This window comes from Microtus ochrogaster, chromosome 17 (genome assembly GCF_000317375.1).
Source record: "Microtus ochrogaster isolate Prairie Vole_2 chromosome 17, MicOch1.0, whole genome shotgun sequence".
In the NCBI taxonomy this organism is placed as follows: domain Eukaryota; kingdom Metazoa; phylum Chordata; class Mammalia; order Rodentia; family Cricetidae; genus Microtus; species Microtus ochrogaster.
In genome coordinates, this window is record NC_022019.1 from 18941634 (window position 1) to 18964101 (window position 22468).

The 22468-nt window shown below is 36.7% G+C and overlaps 1 protein-coding gene across 1 annotated transcript in view; it reads right to left on the reverse strand.

Annotated features, from left to right (window-relative positions):
• The window catches only part of Rb1 (RB transcriptional corepressor 1), a 129375-nt gene that overhangs the window by 12235 nt on the left and 94672 nt on the right, over positions 1-22468 (reverse strand). The window contains exons 18-23 of the mRNA XM_026783172.1: positions 9669-9784; positions 7301-7446; positions 5740-5885; positions 1827-1931; positions 625-738; positions 352-515 (exon numbers count right to left, since the gene is read on the reverse strand). Coding sequence (XP_026638973.1) covers positions 352-515; positions 625-738; positions 1827-1931; positions 5740-5885; positions 7301-7446; positions 9669-9784 — 791 coding nt within the window. The remainder of the gene's footprint in view (positions 1-351; positions 516-624; positions 739-1826; positions 1932-5739; positions 5886-7300; positions 7447-9668; positions 9785-22468) is intronic.

Genomic DNA, 22468 nt, shown 5'->3' on the forward strand with positions numbered 1-22468 from the left:
GAATTCCTTGACAGTCAAAACTGTTGCACAAAGAAACTTTATCCCAACCCCTCCCAAAACAAACAAAAAAACAAAAAGAAACTATTAGTCTTTTGAGGCACACATAAATATTTGTTCTCAAACTTTGTATAGAAGAGACCTCAGAAGCTGGGCAAGCTCATCAAGGTAAACACATTTTCTTTCTCCCCAAATTCTTTTCATACATTTACTTAATGTACATAAGGAAATTAGATACCCAACAGCCTAGCCCATTTTTAAAAAAGAAAGGTTTACATTTTTATGCTTAAACCAAATGAAAGTAAGCGTTATTTTTTTTTTTTTTCAGCATTCCCTTAAAAAGGAAACACCAACCTTGATCTTGGAGTCATTTTTGTGGGTGTTGGCAGACCTTCTGAAATTTTATAAGGACTCTTTAGGGGTGATATATAGATGTTACCTCCAGGAATCCGTAAGGGTGAATTAGAAAACTTGTAAGGGCTTCGAGGAATGTGAGGTATTGGTGACAAGGTAGGAGGCTAGAGACATAACAAAAGGGGAGAAAGAAAAAGATAATTGATCTAATGTTTGGTGGGGATCCATTATTTTGTCATTAGAGTTCTCCAATTAAAGACTACTTCAACATACCCTGGTGGAGGCATACTGTAAAATATTTGTTTTAAGTCTCTGCATGAAAACCGAGTTATAGAATACTATAATGGAATCAAACTCCTCTTCTCTGATCAAAACACGCTTAAAGGTCTGAGGAAAAAATAATAATAAAAAAAATCATGTTACATGAATTTAAGAACTCTTCTCTTTAAATTTTCTTTAAAAAGCTGTACATAGTTGTATAAAACACCCCACATTTTATAAAGAAAACAATAATCTAGGCTTCTTTAGATTTAGATTATAGATGCACTATTCAAAGTGAAATGTCACCAAGGTGATCCAGAGAAAGGGCCTGACAGCCACAGAGAGAAAGCTTGCCATCCCTCAAGAGAGCTAGATAAGCTGTGCTGACCAAAGCCAACACTACAGCCCCCAGTATGTAGACAGCATTCACTGGCCTTAGCAACCCTCCCGTCTAAAGGGTTTAGGATGTGTGCACCGCTCCTTTACAAGAAGCAGACATTTAATAGCAACACTTTTTGCAACTCAATTTTACTTTATTTATTTACTAGTAGGGTCTAGCTATGCAATTCCATACTCGTGGTACCTCTTTCTCACTTAGCATTCTAATAGGGATTATAGACCTGGGCCACTATGCCCAACTTATGTAAGTTTTAATTCGGTAAAACTAAAGAAATTTTACAGGATAAATCTGTTATACAACTTATATAACTAGATTTAGAAGACAACTCAAAATATACAAAGAAAAAGATATCACTTTCAAAAATTCAGTGACAGATTGAAGCAATAACTCAGGACTCCCTGCTGCACTCCAGGACTGTGTGAAATGTGTGTCATACTAAGTGTGTTTTACCATGATGACCTCTCTGTGGGAGAGAAAACTATAGACACAAAATGGGCTTACAATGGAAAATCTTATATGTCTTAATAAGGATTCACTTATACTGTCTTTGCCAGTGGAAAAATAAAAATTAATATACTACAAAGTTCATTTTAAAATATCCTGGTTATTATTACATACAAGTATAGTTTTATTTATGAATTTCAAGTATGAATTTAGAGTTCATAGTTTTTCATAGTTTTCTAATTCCACTTTAGTTGCAAATAATTGACCAATATTATAAAATTAAATCAAAATATATGATCTCTAATAAACAACTGAAATCAATTATGAATACTGATTTATTTTCAAAGTCTTACCATGAGAGATTACCTACCTCCTGGGCAGCATGAGGAAGATCCTTGTATGCAGTTACGATGATTTTGAATTTGAGATCTATGTTCTTCACTTTGCAGATGCCATACATAGAGCACATCATAATCTAGGAAGGAAATGTGACAGACACACTCAGAACTTTATTATATCACTGCTTTTAAAAGTATTATTAGCTTCCTTTTGGCCTTAAAAGAAAGATATTTAATTTCTCCTAAATTCCTCCCCTATTCTGAGCTCAGTTTGAAAGTCTATGAAAAGTGTTTAACCAAAACATCTGTATTTACAAAACAAAATGCAAGCAGCTAACTCAATTACTCAGGACTGACTATCCAGTTTATTAAATTACCCTAACTTTAGCTCTGGCTCTTTAATCTTTATCAAAAGTGTTGAAACTAGAACAAGATAATCATATGGCTTGTACTTTTTTAAAAGGTTGTGTGAAAAGGTCTCAACCTATTCCATGAAATAACACGTAATATTTTGGTGTGTAAGGACGTGCAGGTGACAGAGACCCTAAACTGTTGACCATGTTCTGATGTGATCTGAATATGGGTTGGATTAATTCTGTTGTTGAATTTTCATTAGGCTATATCCCTATGATAAAAGGATTTCCTATATGGTATCTTTCAATAAAGCTATTTTAAATGCAAACTAAGATTTAAAAATGATTCTCTGTGGCTTTAAATATCATTTTTTCAAATTTGAATGAGCTTTTTTGCCTAATTTAGTATTCATCATTTTTGCGACATTTTGCTCATGTCTGCTGTGACCAAGGATTCGTACTCACTATCTCTTGCTCAGTGGCTTACGATTGAGCCCCATACTAAGAATGCCATTCATGAAGTAGTGTCCCAATTGATATTTTTCTTCTATTTTAACATTTAAAATATCACGCATAAAAATCTGAGTTGCAAATGGAATATTTCTCTAGGTATTTGACTGGTGTAGAAAGTAGTAGGAACATAAAACCATAAATATCTATTTAAAAACCCAATGTGCTGCAACTTATACATCCAAATATATGTAAACTAATCCTTCTATAAATTTTTGCTTAAATTATCATTCTTGTTGGGAACATTATCAATCTTTATGGAAACAAGAGGATTTATATGAGAATATTATGAAAAATTATGTACCGATAAAATAACCAAGATGAAACAGAAAAGTTCCTCAAACTATGCAAACTGCCAACCCTGACTAAAAAAAAAAATTAAAAAAAGAAAACCTAATTCTGAATTATTAAATAGTAAGTATTCACAAACAAAAGCCCATGCCCACGAGGCTTCAGTGATGAATTCAGTGAAATTTCCAGAAGACTCGCTATCAATAATTTCTTCAAAAATTCCTCTGAAATTATTAGTTCCCAACTAATTTTGTGGGGTCAATTTTGCTGATACCAAAACCACACAGAACAATGCACATAAGGCAACTAAATGGCCCAAGATGAAATAAAAATCATTTCCTTTATTATTGAAAAGAAAAAATACTTAGGAATATATTTAATAAAATAAGTGTCAGATTTGCATTCTAAAAACTATAAAACATTATTAAAACCTAAAAGAGTAGAAGAATATCACATATGCACCGACTGAAGACTCTGTGTTAAGGTGGCAAATAGCCCCTCAAACTGACGTATTATTCAATGAAATTTCTTTCAAAATCTTCAGAGAAAGTGACAAGTCAGTCCTAAAATTCATAGGGAAATGTAAGTTTCAGGCCAGTTAAACTGATCTTGAAAAGAGAATGAAATACAGTCATGTCCCTCTACTACAAAAATCAGAATGCTATAGTGACAAAGACTGTATTTTCAGCAGAATAGCTGTGCAACAAAAAGAATTGAGACTTTCAGAAGTATACATATGTACATCTAAAAATCAATAAATTTCAAAAGCTGTCAACAGAAAAGTAAGAAAAAAGAAGAGGCATTTCATGAAATGGGGGTGGGGAGCGCTCAGTGGAGTGCTTAACCACTAAGTAAGAGGCTCTGTTAAACTCCTAACATCAGGAAACAAAGAGGGGAAAGAGGAAGAAAATGGGAGAGGAAATGGCGTTAGAATAACTAGTTTTTCCCAGCACCTAAATGAAGTAGATAGATTCCCTACTGTACACTATGTGTGAAACCAATTCAAAGTGGATTGACATTTACAAGTAAAATCTGAGAGTATAAAACTCTTGGGGAAGCTGAGTGGGGCACACCTTTAATCCCAGCATTTGGGTGGTAGAGGCAGACAGCTCTCTGTGAGTTCGAGGACAGCCTGGTCGGTCTACAGAGCAAGTTTTAGGACAGATAGGATCCAAAGCTACATAGAGAAACTTTGTCTTGAAAAACCAAAACCAAACCAAAACAACAACAAACAAACAAAAACTCTTGGAGAAAAGGGATGTCTTAATGACTTCAAACTTCACAATGTTTTTGTTTGGATAACAACAAAGTACCAGTAACAAAAGAAAAAAGTAAACTGAATGTCATGAGAAGTAAAACTTAAAGAAAGTGAAACAACTCAAGAGGGTAAAACATTTGTGGACCATGAATCTCACAGGGAAACATATAAGCAGAATATATATATTTAAAAAAAAATCCCTGCAGCCTGGTGTGGTGGTTCATTCCTTTAATCCCAGCACTCAGGAGGAAGATTGGACCCATCTCCATGAGTTTGAGGCTGACCTTGCAACACCATGTCTATTGAGAAAGGTTGTTTCTGTTTCTTTTTTTGTTTTGTTTTTGATTTTTGGAGACAGTGTTGAACTTATTCCATAGGCCAGACTAGCCTAGAACTCAGACATCTACCTGTCTCTGCCTCCCTAGTGCTGGGATTAAAGACGTCAGCTATCATGCCTGGCTAGTGTGATCTTAACACACACTTCTCTATAGAAGATGTTCAATATTATTAGTGATCGGCTACACTTGCCTGTAACCCCATGCCCAGGGCCTCTGGCCCCCACAGGCACTGCAAACACATACCCACACCTAGAAATACACATAAACACATAATTATAATAATAAAAAACATTTAAAATAGAACACAAAGTGGTATAGCCATTTTGGAAAATAACCCAGCCATTCCTCAAAAAAATAAATATTTATCATACAACCTAGATTGTGGTGGTAGCTGGGCAACTCTAGAAAAACACTAAAACCACTGAATTATACATTTTACATATATGCTTTGAGTGGAATATGAATTACATTAATACGCTGTTAGTCACCCCTCCAAATGTTGTTCTTATCCCCTTTAAAAAAAGAAAGGAAGCTATGAAGGATCTTTCTATAAGTCCACCTTCCCTTTCCCTCCTCCCTCCCCCCTTCCTGTTTTGGATTCCTGATTCCTTTTTCTTCTTCCTCTTCTTTTCTTCTTCTTCCTCCTCCTCCTCTTTTTTTTCCTTTTGATTTACTAGGATTATGTCACCAGCACTTTATGTACAATATGCAAATCCTTCACCACTGAGCTACATCACCAGCCTTTTTACTACTTTTACTAAGTTGTCCCAGACGGCCTTGAACTGTCACATAGTACTGGCAGTCTATTTGTGAGTCTTCAGCCTCAGTCTCTTGAGAATAGTGGTGATTACAGGCATATGTCACCACTACTGGTTAGACCAGCTGGTTTCTGGCTCATGTTATTTCCCCACTGAAAACAAATCTAGCTTATCACAATACAGAAAAGGCTTATGCTAAATGGGTTACTTGGCAATTTTTAAGTACATAATGTCTGTCTTAATTAAAATATACATATAAAATATGAAGCTCATATTTGTAAGAAGAATAACAAAAAATATAAATGGTATCCAACAAGTGACGATACAGATTACTAAACTAATGCAGTTGTTCACTTGAATTTAATCTTTACATGGGAAATCAGCACACAGTTAACAGTAGTAGAAAGAAATGATGGTAAAGTGATTAACTTCCTTACCTGGTCCAAATGCCGGTCTTTCATGAGCTCATACTCATTTTGCAGTGTATGCTGAAACAGAGTCCAGATAATATGCTCTAGGTCTGGATGATCAGACAGAAGGCGTGCACATAGTGTATTTAGTCGGAGATATGCTAGACGGTATACTGCAGAATAAGGGAATGAAGCCTGTTTACTGTTCATTTTCAATATGAGTGGATTTTTTTAAACATTAAATTCCTTTATAATATTATAAGCAGCATTTTTAACAATAACCTAGCCTCTAAGACTAATTTCCTTATGAATAAATGATTCCTAGCATTAGTAGTGTTATATACACAAGGCTCAATCATACTTGCTGAATTGGCTATTATATTATGAAACCAAGGCAGAGAGGAAAGGTCATATGATATTGTGAAACTAGGTAAACCAAATAAAATGTTTTGGCTCTGTAGGTAATCACTCAGCACAGATGTTGAAAATTTCCATTAACAATATTAGATTATTTTTAAAATAATGGAATTGCAAATGATTATTCTTTTTTCAATCTTAAGAGAGAAAAAAATCATTCCATGCATATCTCCATAAATACCAATGGTGCATACTCTTGAAAACTGTGAACTGTATCAGTGCAACATAACACTGAAGAGAAGCTTAGTTTATGACTTTGGAGAGAAGGAATTTGTATTTTTATCCATTTACTTTCCATGTAAAGATTCGTGGTTCAAAATGTTCCTTTAAAGATTTGCACAGTGTAAACAGACCTTTTCAAAGCTAATAATTTATCCCCAAAGGTTTGAAACTTTACTCTATGTCAGACACGACAAGGCATTGTTAAAATGAAGGACCTATGGTCTTAATGTTGATTTCTGAATGAGGAGATCTAGGTGCTATCCCCAATTTCCTCATCTATACAACTTTCTGGCTGGATTTTATTGGTTAGAAACTGCCCTTTGAAAATTCCTATATTCAACTCAAGGCCAAATCTTACTACTCAGGATATTTGTAACTTGAATAAAATCGAGGTAAGCCTTATCACAAAGGAATCGGGCCTTTCACTCTGGCAAAGAGCTTCAAGTATGTGAAGACTTTCCTATGCATATACAGCAAAGATTTGCAAGGTGGACCTTGCTATTCTACTAAGCTTGCACACAACCACAGAATGTTTATAACCTGATTAGTGGACTTCTTAAATGTCCTGAATATCCAAGAAATATGTCTGTAATGGGTAGTACTACACTACATTATCTCAACTCTAGACAAACATTTGAAAAGCAAAATAGTATTTGCGTATTTCCAAATACTAAGTTAAGACACAACGGAGACAATAACACTAATGTAACATTTTCTTAGTACTTACTACTGAAAGCATTTTATATTTACTAATTATCCCCTAATCCCCAATAAGGTAATATTCTTAAAGGGCAGATTATTTCTTTTTTTCATTTTGTAAGTGAAGAAACCGAGGCATGAAGATATTAAGTGAGGTGCTCAGGGTCACAGATTGTAGTACTGCAGCCATGACTCAACCCAGTAAGCCTTGGTCCAGAGTCCGTGCTCTTGAAAGTAATCTTCTACTAACCTTTTTTGTAAAACAGGGAAAGGGAGGTAGATTTCAATGGCTTCTGAGTATGGAAGGTTGAGGCTGCTTGTGTCTCTGTATTTGCAGCAGAATTGACACGTGCAGTTGAGCTTCTTTTCTTTGGAGATCTTAGAGGAGAAAGATACCTAGAGATATACAAAGATTAAGTCTTCATTTCTCTCTCACACACACACATGCACATGTGAGTTGTGTTCAATTATATACCTGTACTCAGACACATTTTACCTATTTGATCTAATACTGTATACCAAATTCCATAAATTAGCAGGGTGGTGGTGCATGCCTTTAATCTCTGCACTCGGGAGGCAGAGGAAGGAGGATCTCTGTGAGTTCGAGGCCAGCCTGGTCTACAAGAGCTAGTTCCAAGGCAGAATCCAAAGCTACAGAAAAACCGTCTCGAAAACCACCCCCCCAAAAAATATTCCATGAGTTAGCTATTTAAATACAAGCTGGGAAAGTTAGCTTAACAGGAAAAATATGCTGCTACCTTTCAAACTTCAATCTCCCAGAGTTCCCTTTAGTTCACAAACTGTACTTAACTTGTACAAAATCAGGTCTCCCTTGAGTGCCAGATAAAACTATCTAGTTTTGAAATGGATAGTACTACTTGAATCTCAAACCTTCAAAGGCTAAAGCAGAACTCTGGGTTCCTTCACCCAGTTTTTCCCATCTCAAACAAATTTCACTACAAAGCATCTAGTGTTTAAAAGTAAAAAGCCTAGGAATAAAATTTTTAAGTGTCTCCATTTATCTGATTCTTCATATATGCTGTAAATCAAATCAATGCAAAACCCGTTATTTTTATCGTAAAATACATTTCAGACCTTTCATTTCTATCTTTAATGCTTATGTCAGACCAAGTCACCCTTACCCCTCATTTGAGATACTTAAAGTCTTCAAACCTTTTTCTCCATTTTCTCATCTTGACATTTTCTAGCCCTCAAATCTAAATGTATTTCAAATACCACCCAGAATAGTCTCTTAATACAAATTATACACAATTGCATCTGTGTCTGAATGGTTGCCCACTACCTTTATAAACTCCGTATAGCCCATAGGGACTTAGAGACCCTAATGCCCCTTCTACCTTACCTTTACTACACTGACTAGGACCCATCTACCTTAGGCTTCTTTCTAGTCTCCAATTTCATCAATTTCCCCAAACAAGACGACCTTTGCCTGGTTGGCATTCAGTTGCCTTTCAGGTCTCTAGTGAAAATATCACTTCATCAGAAAAGGGAAGCCTCTTGAAATCCTGTCACTTCTCTGTCTCTCCTTCATGACACTCCATTTGTTTCACTTACAGCACTAAGACTAAATGGACTTATGGGAGTTTATTTGTTCACTGCTTCCTTCCTCCAAGATGCAAAGCCCTACGAGGAAGAAGGACCAAGCATCTAACTTACCAGTAACTGGCACTGTTAACCTAGCACTTACCAGATAACGTTTTACTGACTTAAAGGAAAATATAAAGCTGACTTATGTGAATATTACTTAGCAATCAAACTCATACATGAATGCAATGTCTCTGTGAGCTAGAAATACTTAAATAGAAGTTCCTATGGAAATGGTCCCTATGTTAATTGTGGAATTCTGTATTTCTACAGAATCTGGTAGAAACATTACGCACATTTCCATGAAAGGCAGTAGCTGGATTGAAAAAAGTCTTCAAACTTGAAAGGATTGAAAAAACATGGGTGTTGGCAGACTACTTGGTTCATTTCTGTTTACCTTACTTCCCTCATTCCCATTTTACAGATAACTGCTGCTCATGCACCATCTTCTACCTTGCAGGCCCGGGCTAGACACTTAATGAAAAATAGGAATCTTAAGTACTTATGCAAATGCACAAAATATAGAGACCCCCCAATAAATATTAGTTAGTGGTTTCTTCTCTCATCATGACCCACACTAACAATGTGCAATATTCCACACTACTCCCTATACTTATGCTATACCTCACCCCAAATGGTCTGATAGATACTCTCTGAAACAATGTTTCCTGCTTTCTGGCTGTTATATATGCAGGCCAGTTCTGACTTGTGGGGCATTTTCTCTTGCTTTTCCAATTTTCATGTTGATATCATGTCTAATCATTAAAGCCTATCTAAAATGGCACCATGTCTGTGATGAAAAATTCCCCATTACACCAAGTCCATGTGATTCAGCAGCCTTGTAATTCTTTCTATGAGCTTATTTAGGTCATGTATCTTACATTCTTCTCAAAGAAAAAAACAATGTCTTATGCAAAACTCCAGTCCTACAATTTCTATATAACGGTCTGCACTTCCCTTACGGTCAGGTATCTCTAAAGTCTGAAAGGGTGACGCAATGCGTTTCTACTCACATGTCTGCTGCCGTGTGGTTGCTCTGGAGAGGCAGGCTGAGAGGACAGGCAGACTCAAGCTGCTCAGGTCCTTCTCCGTCCTTGGATTGCTTAATGAGATCAAATAACGGTGAGTCCTGGACGAGAGAAAATGGAATTATAACAACATCAGCAAGCATGTTTTCTCCAAGTACATATCAAAACTATGTTACTTGGCACGGTTAAGCACTTAATAACTTTAGATAGAATGAAATCCTTTACTCCATTTTGAAATTCTTGCTTTCCAATTTTGATATTGTATGCACACATACAAAAATAGGAAAATGTATGATCTTAAATATTCCTCTAACATTGAATAGATGTGTCTTGGCTTTTGATTTTTTTTTGGAATATTCACTTACACACACACACACACACACACACACACACACACACACACACACACACACACACACTGAGAGGTATCGGTAATAAAACCAAAGTTTAAGTACAGGATTCACTGATGCTTCAAATATGCCTTATGCTCATAGACTGAGGTAATTTTATTAACATTTTGGTTGAATCTTTTTGACTATGATATTCATGAGGTAGCATCATGTTTGGATGTAACAAATTTTGGACTGGGCTGGGAAATAGCCCAGAGACAGAAGGACTTCTTAGGCTGACTCAGTCCCCAAAACAACAAAAAAAGCTTTGATTTTGAAGCACTTCAAATTTCAGAGGTTTGGCTAGTGATGTGTATAACCTTACTAGGAAAGAAAGCAGAATTTAGACAAAAGACACACAAAATATTAAAATAATGTAAAAAGAAAATATTACATCTATTAGCAGAATTTAATAAAACTGAAAACAAAGATAAAATATATGGTTTTATTATCAACAAAGATTAACAACTATCATTTAAAATAACCGAGCACAACTAAAGTTGATAAAAAGAGAAGAAAGAGCTAATTAGTGTTAGGAACTAAAAGTGGAACATAATATGAAAGATATAAAAGATAGCAGGGGACCTAAAAACAAGTTTATGTCAATAAATTAGAAACAGACTATATTTTAAAAATTCTACAAAAACAAATTATCAAAGCTCAATGAAAAAAATAATATAATTTACGTAATCTTGCCACTGTTAAAAATTTGAATCAGAGCCGGGCAGTGGTGGCACACACTTTTAATCCCAGCACTCAGGAGGCAGAGGCAGGCAGATCTTTATGGGTCTGAGGCTAGCCTGGTCTACATACAGAGCTAGTTCCAGGACAGCCAGGGCTACACAAAGAAACCCTGTCTCAAAAAAACAAAACAAATCAATAAATGTGAATCAGTAGTTTAAAACTGCCCCACAAAGAAAAGCCCTTTTAGGTTTTACCAGGAAATTTTATCAAAACCTCAAAGGAAAGATAAACTTGTTTTTAGTTGAACTCTCTCTAAATTGAGAAAATGTAGACATTTTCATATCACCTTTTATGAAGTTAGTATATCAAAAGAAATTACAACCATCTCTTATGTTATTAAGGGAAGACTTTAAAACTGGAAAAAAATCCAAAAGTCTGAGTTTGGAGGAACAGATCAGTGGTTAAAAGCAGGTGCTGCTTTTACAGGAACCAAGTCAGTTCCCAGCACACATATAACCTCACAACCGCCTTAACTTCAGCTCCAGGGGACTCAACACTCTCTTCTGGCCTCTGTGGGTATCTGCACATGTACATATACACACACATGCTGATGCATATGCACAAATAAAAATAAAATCTTAAGAACAAACAAACCAGCCTACAAGTCATAATGAAAAAGACAACAAATCTGAACTCACATAAACTGGAAACTATTAATTATTCCATTCAAGTTACTCTTTAAAAATAAGCAATGCCAGCGAAAGATGGCAAACATAAGAAGGCATAAACTACGAGCAAAGCGAATGGGAGAGGATGTCAGATATATAACCTGAATTCAGTGCTAACCTACTTTAGCTGATAAATGGGTAAATGAAAGCCCAACAAGGAAGAGCCAACAGACAAATCAAATCAATTCTTTTTAAAAAGATTACTTTATGTGTATGGGTGCTTTGCCTGAATGCATGTGCACGTTTATGTCTATGTACCTTTATGTGTATGGCTGCTTTGCCTGAATGTATGTCTATGTACAGATGTCCTAGAACTAGATGGTTATGTGTCATGTGCACTCTGGGAATCTCAGATCCTCTGGATGAACAGGGAGTGCACTGAACCACAGAGACATCTTTCTAGTCCTCCATATGAACTTTTTACTCTTGAGAAGGCCTAGAAGCCATGATACCAGATGTCTTGGGCTGTAAGGCAAAAGGGGAATTAACAACAGGAAGATTGCAAAACTCCAAGGTAAATTAAATAACAAGACATTTGCCTCCTCTTCTCCTGTCTATAGTGATGAAAAAATGGAGATTCTCCCAGCACTTGGGAGGCAGAGGCAGGCGGATCTCTGTGAGTTCGAGACCAGCCTGGTCTACAGAGCTAGTTCCAGGACAGGCTCCAAAGCCACAGAGAAACCCTGTCTCGAAAAACCAAAAAAAAAAAAAAAGAAAAAGAAAAAATGGAGATTAGATGAGCATAAAACTGAACTGCTTGCCCTGAAGTCTGCAGACAGAATCTAAGAAGGAACCACCATAATAAAGAAGGTAGCATTCGAGAGAGGATTTGATCACACATGTTATACATCCCATACTGCTTCCTTCTGCACAGTCAAGGATGTTTGGGACTATGGTCATATCCTCTAGGCATGAAAACATATGCATCAAGCTGAGTAAATGTTGACTCTAAGAGAAAAGAACTGCAGGTATTAGCAAACCAAAGGCTTTACAAGAGAATTATATCCAAGCAAGTCACCACACAGTCAAAATCCCTTCCTGGGTAAACACAGCCTCCAGCTAACTTGTAGTGATTCCACTTAAACATGAATGCCAATCAAGTAGTCAGGGAAGTTTTTACTGTGAAAGTACCAAAAAGCACTTTGAGAGAAACATTTCAGGAAAGAAGAAATGTAAAAAGAAAGAAAACCCAACAAATTAATTTACAGATGGTTGTTACCTCTAATATGGGTGTTAAAATGAAACCCAAGTCCTCTACAAGAGCAACCAATGCTCTTAATGGCTGAGTCATCTCTCCAGTTCTGGTTTGTTTGTTTTTGAGACACTCACTGTGAAGCTGTCTGGCCTGAACTTGCTATGTAGACCAAGTAGGCCTTCAATTCATATATCCCCTCTGCCTCCTTAGTTCTGAGATTAATGACATGTACCCATACCCAGCAGGGTTCTTAACTGTTGAGATATTTAGGTAAGAGTATTTAAATTACAATATTGTAAAATCAAATGATATAATGCTAAGAATTTGGACTAGGGTTTAACAAAGTATCATATAAATATTTGATGACATTATGGTTATAGTCTAATTTTAACTACAAATGCCAATAACAAAGGACAGTATATCTTTTCAAACATAAACATATGGCTAGTAATCCATCTATCCACCAGTACATATGTGCATTTTGTCCAGAAGTATTGATCTGTCACTCAGCATCTTTACTCTATGTACAGTGTGAACTAATCATTCTCTATCACAAAATAACAAGATCAAAGAACTCCCTTCTTCTCCCTTTCTGTGCTTGCTCCTTCCCTGTCTTGAATATTCTTTGACCAGAGCATTCCAAGGCTCAACCCACACCACATTCTCATCTCCTCTAAGAGCACCTCCCAAGTATCTTGTCAAGAGGGCTGTAACTCCCACTGCTTCTTACCTGTAACTGCTCTATTCTTATAGCACTGGTCATTACTTGTTACTACATTTGCTTACTTGCTTAATAACTATCTCTAATGCAAGATTCAGAACAGTGCATTTTGTCTGTCGTTTACAACAGTTATTTCTAATGCTTAAAACTGCTTTGCAAACATTAGGGGCCGAATGAGTATTTACTGAATAAATGGAATGGAGTGAGAAGAGTAAAGTTCTCCAAATTTCTTGAGATTAATTCTATATTAATGTAAGGATAAGGTTAAAAAATTCTACCTTAAAGTATATAAGAATAGTTATATACTCTTTTAAATCCCATAAACATAATTTTAAGTCAGGCGTGGTGGTGTGTACCTTTAATCACAGCAGAGGTAGATGGATCTTTGTAAGTTCTAGGCCAGCCTGGACCACACACCATGAGTTCCAGGATAGTTAAATGTACGCAGTGCAACACTTCCTCAAACAAACAAACAAACTCCTTCTTCTTCTAATTCTCCCCTCACAATACTAGTCAAATAACAATATACATCATCTCACAAGTATAAGCACGCCAGCTGTTTCAGAGTGCCTTTCCAAATGCTTTCTTTAGAGAACAAAGCATGGAGGAACACAACCGTGGATTCTGTACAGCCTGGACTGAAAAGAAATGACTTGAAACTGTAAACCATCAGTCTCTGAACAAACAGCAAACAAATACGAAGCACTGAGGCCAGAGGCCAGAAAAGACATGCTTCCTAGCCTCTTTGTGAAGAGTCTAGTGGGAAGGAATAGGCAGTAATTAAGTAAGAAAGTAACTTTATGATTACAAATTCAGAAAGTGCTATAAAGTATCGGTAAATATCTGCAAAATCTGAAAAAGTTTATAGTGTGGGAGAATAAATATTTTAAGGGGAACTGACACAATGTGAGAAACAGACATTAAAAGGGGAACAAGGCATGAGGAGTCTTGAAAGGAAGTCAGATTGTGATGAAATTAAAAAATGCTTTGCCAAATTTTGTAAAAAAAAAAAAAGAAGAAAGAAAAAAGGAAGAGAAAGTTATAAGTGAATGAGGAAGCACAACAAGGGCAGTTCAAAAGTCAGGAATAGAAGTGCTGGCACTGCTGAAACGGGGAGACATGAACTGTCTACTCCATGTTATGACTAAGGTTTACAAAGACGAATATCTTATGATTAAATGACCACAATTACAGAAATTTCCTCAAATAATCCTTGACTCTTAACTGCGATCTTTATGTCAAAAAATCAAAATTACAAGATTCTGCCTAAGAGAATTTCACTGGGCAGTGGAGGAGAGGGTGCCTGAACTGGCCTTGTCCCATAGTCACACTGATGAATAATATCTTGAATATTACCATAGAACCTTCATCCACCGACAGATGGAGAAAGAGACAGAGACCCACATCGGTGCACTGGACTGAGCTCCCAAGGTCCAGTTGAAGAGCAGAAGGAGGGAGAATATGACCAAGGAAGTCAAGACCGTGAGGGGTTGGTCCACCCACTGAGACAGTGTGCCTGTCTAATGGCAGCTCACCAAATCCAGCTGGACTGGGACTGAACGAGGATGGGATCAAACTGGACCCTCTGAATGTGGCTGACAATTGGGGCAGACTGAGAAGCCAATAATAATGGCATTGGGATTTGTCTCTACTGCATGTACTGGCTTTTTGGGATCCTAGTCTATTTGGATGCACACCTTCTTAAGCCTGGATGGAAGGGGGAGGGCCTTGGATTTCCCACAGGGCAGGGTACCCTGCCCTCTCTTAGGACTGGAGGGGGAGAGGGAGGTTGAGTAAGGGAGTAGGAGGAGGGAGGAAGTGGAATTTTGAATGGTATTATTTATAAAGCAATAAAAAATAAAAAAAAATGCACTTGCCTAGCATGCAAAATCAAACAAAGCCCCATGTTAGCACTTGAAGCATTTCACTGGCCTTGCTTTCTGATGTTTCACTTTTAAGAGACCTAGAGTTCACAAGACTTTATAAGCCTTGTAATTTCTCAGAACTTGAACTCATTTAAGAAAAGCTCTTGAACAGCAACAGAATATCGTTCCATTGTAGGCGACTTGCTTTCTATGTGCAAGGCCCTGGATTCAATACCTACATCAACAGCACAACACAAAACAAGTCCAACTCCTATCTTCTTCTTTCCTACTCCACCATGTCCACCCTCAGCCACTTGCCATACAGAAAAGAGACATGGACACACAAAGACACAGCACATGTGTACATGCATGCACATGTATAATCTATCTCCGCAGGAACTATGAACTATATTATTCCATTCTGAAGTAAGTTCCTAAAGAGTAACTATCTTTTCTTAAATAGTAATATTATAAAAGCTCAATTTTCTGTCTCCTTATATTTCTAAAGAACTTTCAAATTTTCCCTCAATTTTATTTTCTAAAATAACAACTATACTAAATAATCATAACTAAATAACTAAAATAATAAACTAGTAACCAAAGCAAGTCTGAGGTGTTTCAGATGCACAGTTTCTACTGTGACATCACAAAGTCCCTAATTCCTAATGGCCAAATGCTGAAAGAAGAATTTTGGTTCTCCTTTTTCAAGCACTTTGACTAAAGTAACCAGGATAAGAAAGCAAAATGTGTGTGTGTGTGTGTGTGTGTGTGTGTGTGTGTGTGTGTATATCACATTCAAATGAATTTAAGAGAACTCATTTTAATTATACATTAGACTTTCTAGACAAAAGTTTCATGTTGGCCATTAAGAATCATACACTGTAAGAAAGATGACCAAGTGGTCTATCATCCCTAAATTTCATAACTATGATAACTATGATTTGACAACACAAAGACATCACTACATACTTCCATCTGTTTCTTTCATAATTAAAAGTCTACCTTCATGATTCTCCTGTGTTTAATAAGAACACAAGTTAATTCTTACTGAGCATCTACTAGGCTTTATGCTACTTTACAAACATTCCTCCATTTAGTCCTTAGACAGTAGATATCATTATTCTATGCATTTCACAGATAAAGAATCTGAGGCAAGGAAGTTAACATACATGTCCATATGCCTTGTGAATGGTGTAGCAGGGGCTCAAACCCAAGGCTACTTGCTTCTAGAACTTGTGCTGCTGTGACTATACTAGGATACAAGCTACATTCCTTTGTTCATCTTCTCTGTCCTTCCTCTGCGTGTTGTCATGCTTTTTGTTTGTTTCATCTTGGTTTTTTTTAAAGATTTATTTATTTATTATGTATACAATGTTCTGTCTGTCTGTATGTTTGCAGACCTGAAGAGGGTACCAGATCTCACTATAGATGGTTGTGAGCCACCATGCAGTTGCTGGGAATTGAACTCAGGACCTCAGGAATAGCAGTCAGTGCTCTTAACCTCTGAGCCATCTCTCCAGCCCACTTGTTTTGTTTTTGAGACAGGATTTCTCTGTGTCAAAATCCTTGCTGCCTGAAATTCTCTTTGTAGGCCAGGATGGCCTTGAAATCACAGAGATCCACCTGACTCTGCTTCTTGGGTGCTGGGATTAAAGGCACGTGAGACATGCCTTTTTTTTAAAAGATTCATTTATTATGTATATGGTGTTCTGCTTACATATATGAATGCATGCCAGAAGAGGGTACCGGATCTCATTATTTATGGTAATCAACCACCATGTGGTTGCTGGGAATCGAACTCAGGACCTCTGGAAGAGCAGTTAGTGAGTGTTCTTAACCTCTGAACTATCTGTCCCTTGTCATGATGTTTTTAAAACCATGTTTCTACCCTATTATCTCCCCCTAACTGCAGTTGCATCTCTTAAAATCTCATCAATCATTCATCTGAAGACACCAAGACATAAAGCACATTTATGGTAGTCCCTACTACATAGAGTTATTAATAATCTAAACAAAAGCCTTGGTACTATTACATTTGGATCTGGATTGTTTCCCAAATACTCATGTTAAAAGTTTGGTTTCCAATCTATGCCACTATTAGGAGGAGGTAAAACTTTTAGAAGGTATAGCCTAGTGGGAAGAAGTGAGGTCACTAAAGGTATGATATTGAAGGGGATTTTGTAATCCTGGCCCCTTCTTCTCTCTGCTTCCTGTACTATGTATTTTTGGCCTCAATGTTCTGTCCAGCTTTAAGACTCAAAACAATGGAGATCAACCTTTGAACCATGAGCCAAAAATAAACTTTACTCCTTTTAAGTGGATTTTCTCTGGTATTTTGTCAAAGACAGAAAACTAACACATGGGTAAAGAAGGTGGCACATAACAAACCAACAGGTCCTCTGCCCTAATGCTATAGTAGAGCAGCAATGACTTCATGTACACTCTTTCAGTTCTACTCTAAAGAAGACACTATTTCTTTTACTGCTCTTTTAAAAATATGAAAAGTAGCTAAAAGTAAACTGCTAGGCACAGTAAATGATAGGTACAGAATTTGGTCTAAAGCTATTCGACTCTAGAGTCCCTATTTTTTGGTTTGTTTTTAGCTTTTGTGTTATACTTTATAGTCTAATAAATAAAACAGATTTGTAAATAAAAATATCAACAGAGTAGTTAATTACACAATATTAAAATGTACAAGGTATACAGAAAACAAAGGAAGAACACTTAAATCAGGTGTGTTAGGGAAAACAATTTAGACTTCATGCCTGAGGCAAATCCCAAAGAAAGATTAAGTTATTTTAAGTGAAAAGGAACAGGGCACAGAAACAGAAGAGGAATTACAACCCTAGAGAAACTTTATGTAGTTCATTAATAATAATAATAATAATAATAAAGATCCATTTTCCATTTTAAAATAAAATCCCTAAGGCTAGGTAGTTTACTAAGAGATTCATTTAGCTGGAAGTTCTGGAGCCTGACTGTGTAAACATCACGGTGCAGGCCCTGCTGAGCCCCCCCTGCCTGTGTCACCTCAGGCTAGAGGGAATCATATGAAAGACGAGAAATTAGATGGTAGGACGGGAAGACTGAGAGGGGCCTGGCTCTCTTGCTGTAACAAGCTCTACATCAGCACACTGATTCTAAATAGTCAAACCACAGCAAGGCTGTAACAAACAAGATGATACATGTAAAGTGCTTAAATGGCACATAAGCCCTTAAGAAAGCAATTATTAGTTCCACAAAACTAAAACACAGACGGTGTAACAAGGAGACAATAAATGATAAACTTACTCGGAGATATCTAAGGAGGTGACTAACAAGTTCTACATAAGACTTTGAAAGAATCTTCCAAATAAAATCCCAGGATCTGATATAATGAACACTCAGTAATAGTTTTTATATCAGTAAAATCTTCTATCAGTAACATTAGTAAATATTCTATGATGGCCACATCATAGAATAAGCTAAATACAGCAATCACAAATAAGAAAGCCGATAACAGAATTTGCTTTCTAGCAGATACAGCATGCAACCTTCACAGCCTGCGTCCAGGATCATCCAATAACTTCTAAAAGTGATTCTTTACATGTTTGTGTATTATATCGACCACCTACCCCTAAACTGTGCCAGAATTAGTCTGTGCCACCAAGGAATATGTCAAAACTGACAGCATGAGACGTCTGAAGTTACTGGCAGTTTCCATCTTAGGAGATCTTGCTTCTGAGATGGGGGAACCAGCTGTTATATAACAAAGCAGCTCTGGGCAGGCCCATGTGGTAAAGCCTCTGGCCATCAGCCATGGGAGTAAACCTTGAAACCAATCAGTAAAGCTGGTTGACAACTTCAAGATCTATCATGAAAAAATATGAGCCAAAATCACACATCTATGGTACTTCCTAACCTTCAGAAATTCATGATAATAAACATTTGTTGTTTTAATTGCCAATAGAAAACTAATACCTCAATCAATAACTAATATAGCCAAAACTTGATTTTTAAAGCCACTATGAAGAAGAGATGCAATGGCATACTTCTGCAAGTAAAATGCTGGTATTTTTCTCTGTAGCACTACTGCCACCAGTACTCAGGCAAGCTGCCTCATGACATTACTTATCTGCTTAAACTGTCAGTGTAATTGTTCTCTACATATTTGCTGCTTTGGTAACTAATCCTGTGAAGGAAACCAGATTCTCACTGTCAGTAAGATTACTGTGAATCTCATCAAATAAACAATACTGCTAGAAAAGTGGAAGCTGTAAGTTTATTCTAAATGACCTTCCATAATTAGTATGTACTTCTAAAGCAAGCACAAACTTCTGCTGAGATTAAAAACTGTCAAGACTATTCAGACACAGTGCTCCTAAAAGAGATTCTGATTGCCCAAGGAGAAGGGAAGTCTCCAGTGCTGGTAGAAAAACTAACAATGGGGAAGCAACAGCAGGAACTGCTATTGTGTGCTGGTGCTTTAAGGAATATATTATTGGATCTACATTACAGGAAATGTTTTTGTACTATCCAAAGCCACTGTTTTGCCTCACAAAAGGAAACTAGGATAGAAAATAGAAAACTTCTGGCGTTGGCCTTTCTGCTAGCTCTTTTCCATTTATTTCTCCAGTCCTTTAATAGTGATATTCCTCTAGATACTTTGCCAATATGCTGCTAGAGCTACTGTTGTGGGTTTACCTACATCTGTATAGTTCCAAACTGATATTTAGGACCAAAGTATTCTTACACTGCAAGTCCACACTTCCAATTGGATCCTATAGATTCCCATGTGAATATATGACAAATGTATCAACTATAGCATATGAACAAGAATGCTCATTCCCTTCACCACTAGTCAGTTTTGATTCTGCCCAGTACTGTTAGGATAGCTATGCTATCAACCACCGATCTCTGATCTCTCTACAGATATGGAAATCATCCTTAGTAATCCTTAATTTCCTTTAGTCTTCTAAACTTGACTCACTTTTTTAAAGCACGTTTTAGTCTTTGTATTTAAAACTGTCTTCCTATGGTCTGCATAGAGTAGGCCTTGCTTTTTCCCTACTATAAGATTAATTTAGATTATTTTATGTATATTAGCATTTTTCCTGCATGTATGAATCAACAGAATCAGCGAATAGAAGATAACATAAGCGGGAAAGGTATTTTTTATTTGTTTGTTTTGCTATTTTCTGGTGCTGGGGAGCAAGCCTAGGGCCTTGGCCACTGAGCAATATCCTGAGCCCAACAGGAAAGATTTTTTTTATGTGCATGTCCTGTTTTCTTAGGTTTGTAATCAGGACAACAATCCAGCAACCTTTAATGGTCAGGTCAAAAGGGCCCATTTTTGTTTAACTAAAACAACAACAAAAGGCTGGGTTCTGACAGGGGATCCTATAGAGCCCATCCTTCCGCTCTTTTGTTTTCAACCTTTCCGAGGCAAGGCTGGCAACATCTGGTATTGATAGGAAACCCTCACATTTCCCAAGAATTAGAATCTGTTGATTAAAGTAATTGTAGTGGCAAACTAATAAAAATGACCATGGAACTTTTGCCGTGGGTTGGACGACCAGACTTGGAGCCTCACCAGTAGCCCTAGACAGTTGAGTGCCCCCCATCTGTAATAAGCCAGTCTCGAGACCTTCCCTGGATCTAAGCAGATTAAGAGCCCAAATGCCTAAAGTCAAATTATGCTTCTGGTTATACTTATATCTAGAATAGTGTTCATATAATTAGATCTTTAAAAAAAAATCTGTTGTCTATTTTAAAAATACTGTTATCTATTTAAAAATGTAATAGTCACTTTGGTTTTGAAGGTAAAAAATTTTTAAAGATAAAAATGTTAAATTTGAATACTCAAAACTACTTTTAAGATAAGGATAAAGTGACATGTTTATTCAGAGCCTCTCTGTTTTTTGTTGCTTATTTTAAAAGGACTAATTTTGCTAATTGATTCTGACTTATTTCTTTCTATAAGGAAATACTCTTACATGGGAGGGCTTGGAAGGATGAAAAGAGGAAAATGACATAATTATATTATAATCTTAAAAACAATTAAAAAGAAAATGTTCTATTTAAATATTACATGAACTACAATATGATCATATTATTTTCTTTCCACTGCATGTGACACAGAATCAAAATTATCTAGTTAAAGCCGGGCCGTGGTGGCGCACGCCTGTAATCCCAGCACTCGGGAGGCAGAGGCAGGCGAATCTCTGTGAGTTCGAGGCCAGTCTGGTCTACAAAGGGAGTTCCAGGACAGGCTCCAAAGCTACAGAGAAACCCTGTCTCAAAAAACAAAAAACAAAAAACAAAACAAAAATAAAATTATCTAAATATCTAAATATTATCTAAATATCTAAAAGTTAAAGTTGTATCTTTTCCTTAAAAACTTCACACTTTATGTAACACTTATCTTTTAGTGCCTTATTTTTACTTATTTTCTTTTGTAAATTTTATTTTTATTTATATGTGAGTATATGTGCTAACAGAGGTCAGAAGAGGGTACCAGATCCCTGGAATTGGAGTTACAAGCAGTTTGAGCCACCTGATGTGGGTGCTGGGAATTGAACTAGGATCTTTTAGAAGAGCAGCAAGAGCTCTTAACTGTTCAGCCATCTCTCCATCCTTTTAGTGAAGATCTGATCTAGGCTTCCAGCCTGGCAAGGAAAGAGCTCCACCATGCCTCTACACTAGACCACACTTTTATTTTTAAATTGTATACCCCTTTCCCAAAACTTTTGTATAGTCTTTAATTTTTTCTTATTATTTTCTGTGTGTGGGTGTTGTTTTGCTTGCATGTGTATCTGTACCCCATGTGCATGCCTGGGGCCCACAGAGGCCACAGAGGTCACTGTATTTCTGGAACTGGAGTTACAGGTGGTTATAAATTACCATGTGGGTGCTAGAATCAATCCTGGGTCCTCTGGAAAAGCAGTCTGTGCTCTTATCCAATGAATGAGCCATCTCTCTAGTCCTAGAAGGTTTTCTCTTTTTTATTACATTTATTCACCTTATTTTATGAATGAGTGTTTTGCCTGCATGCATATAGATGTACCTCATGCATGTTTAGTGTGCTCAGAGGTCAGAAGATACCACTGGATCCCTGGAACTTGACTTCCAGATGACTGTGAGTCATCATGTGTGCTCTATAAGTAGAACCCAGAACCCAGTCCTCTGGAAGTGCTGAGCCATCTCTCTAGGCCCCAGGTATCT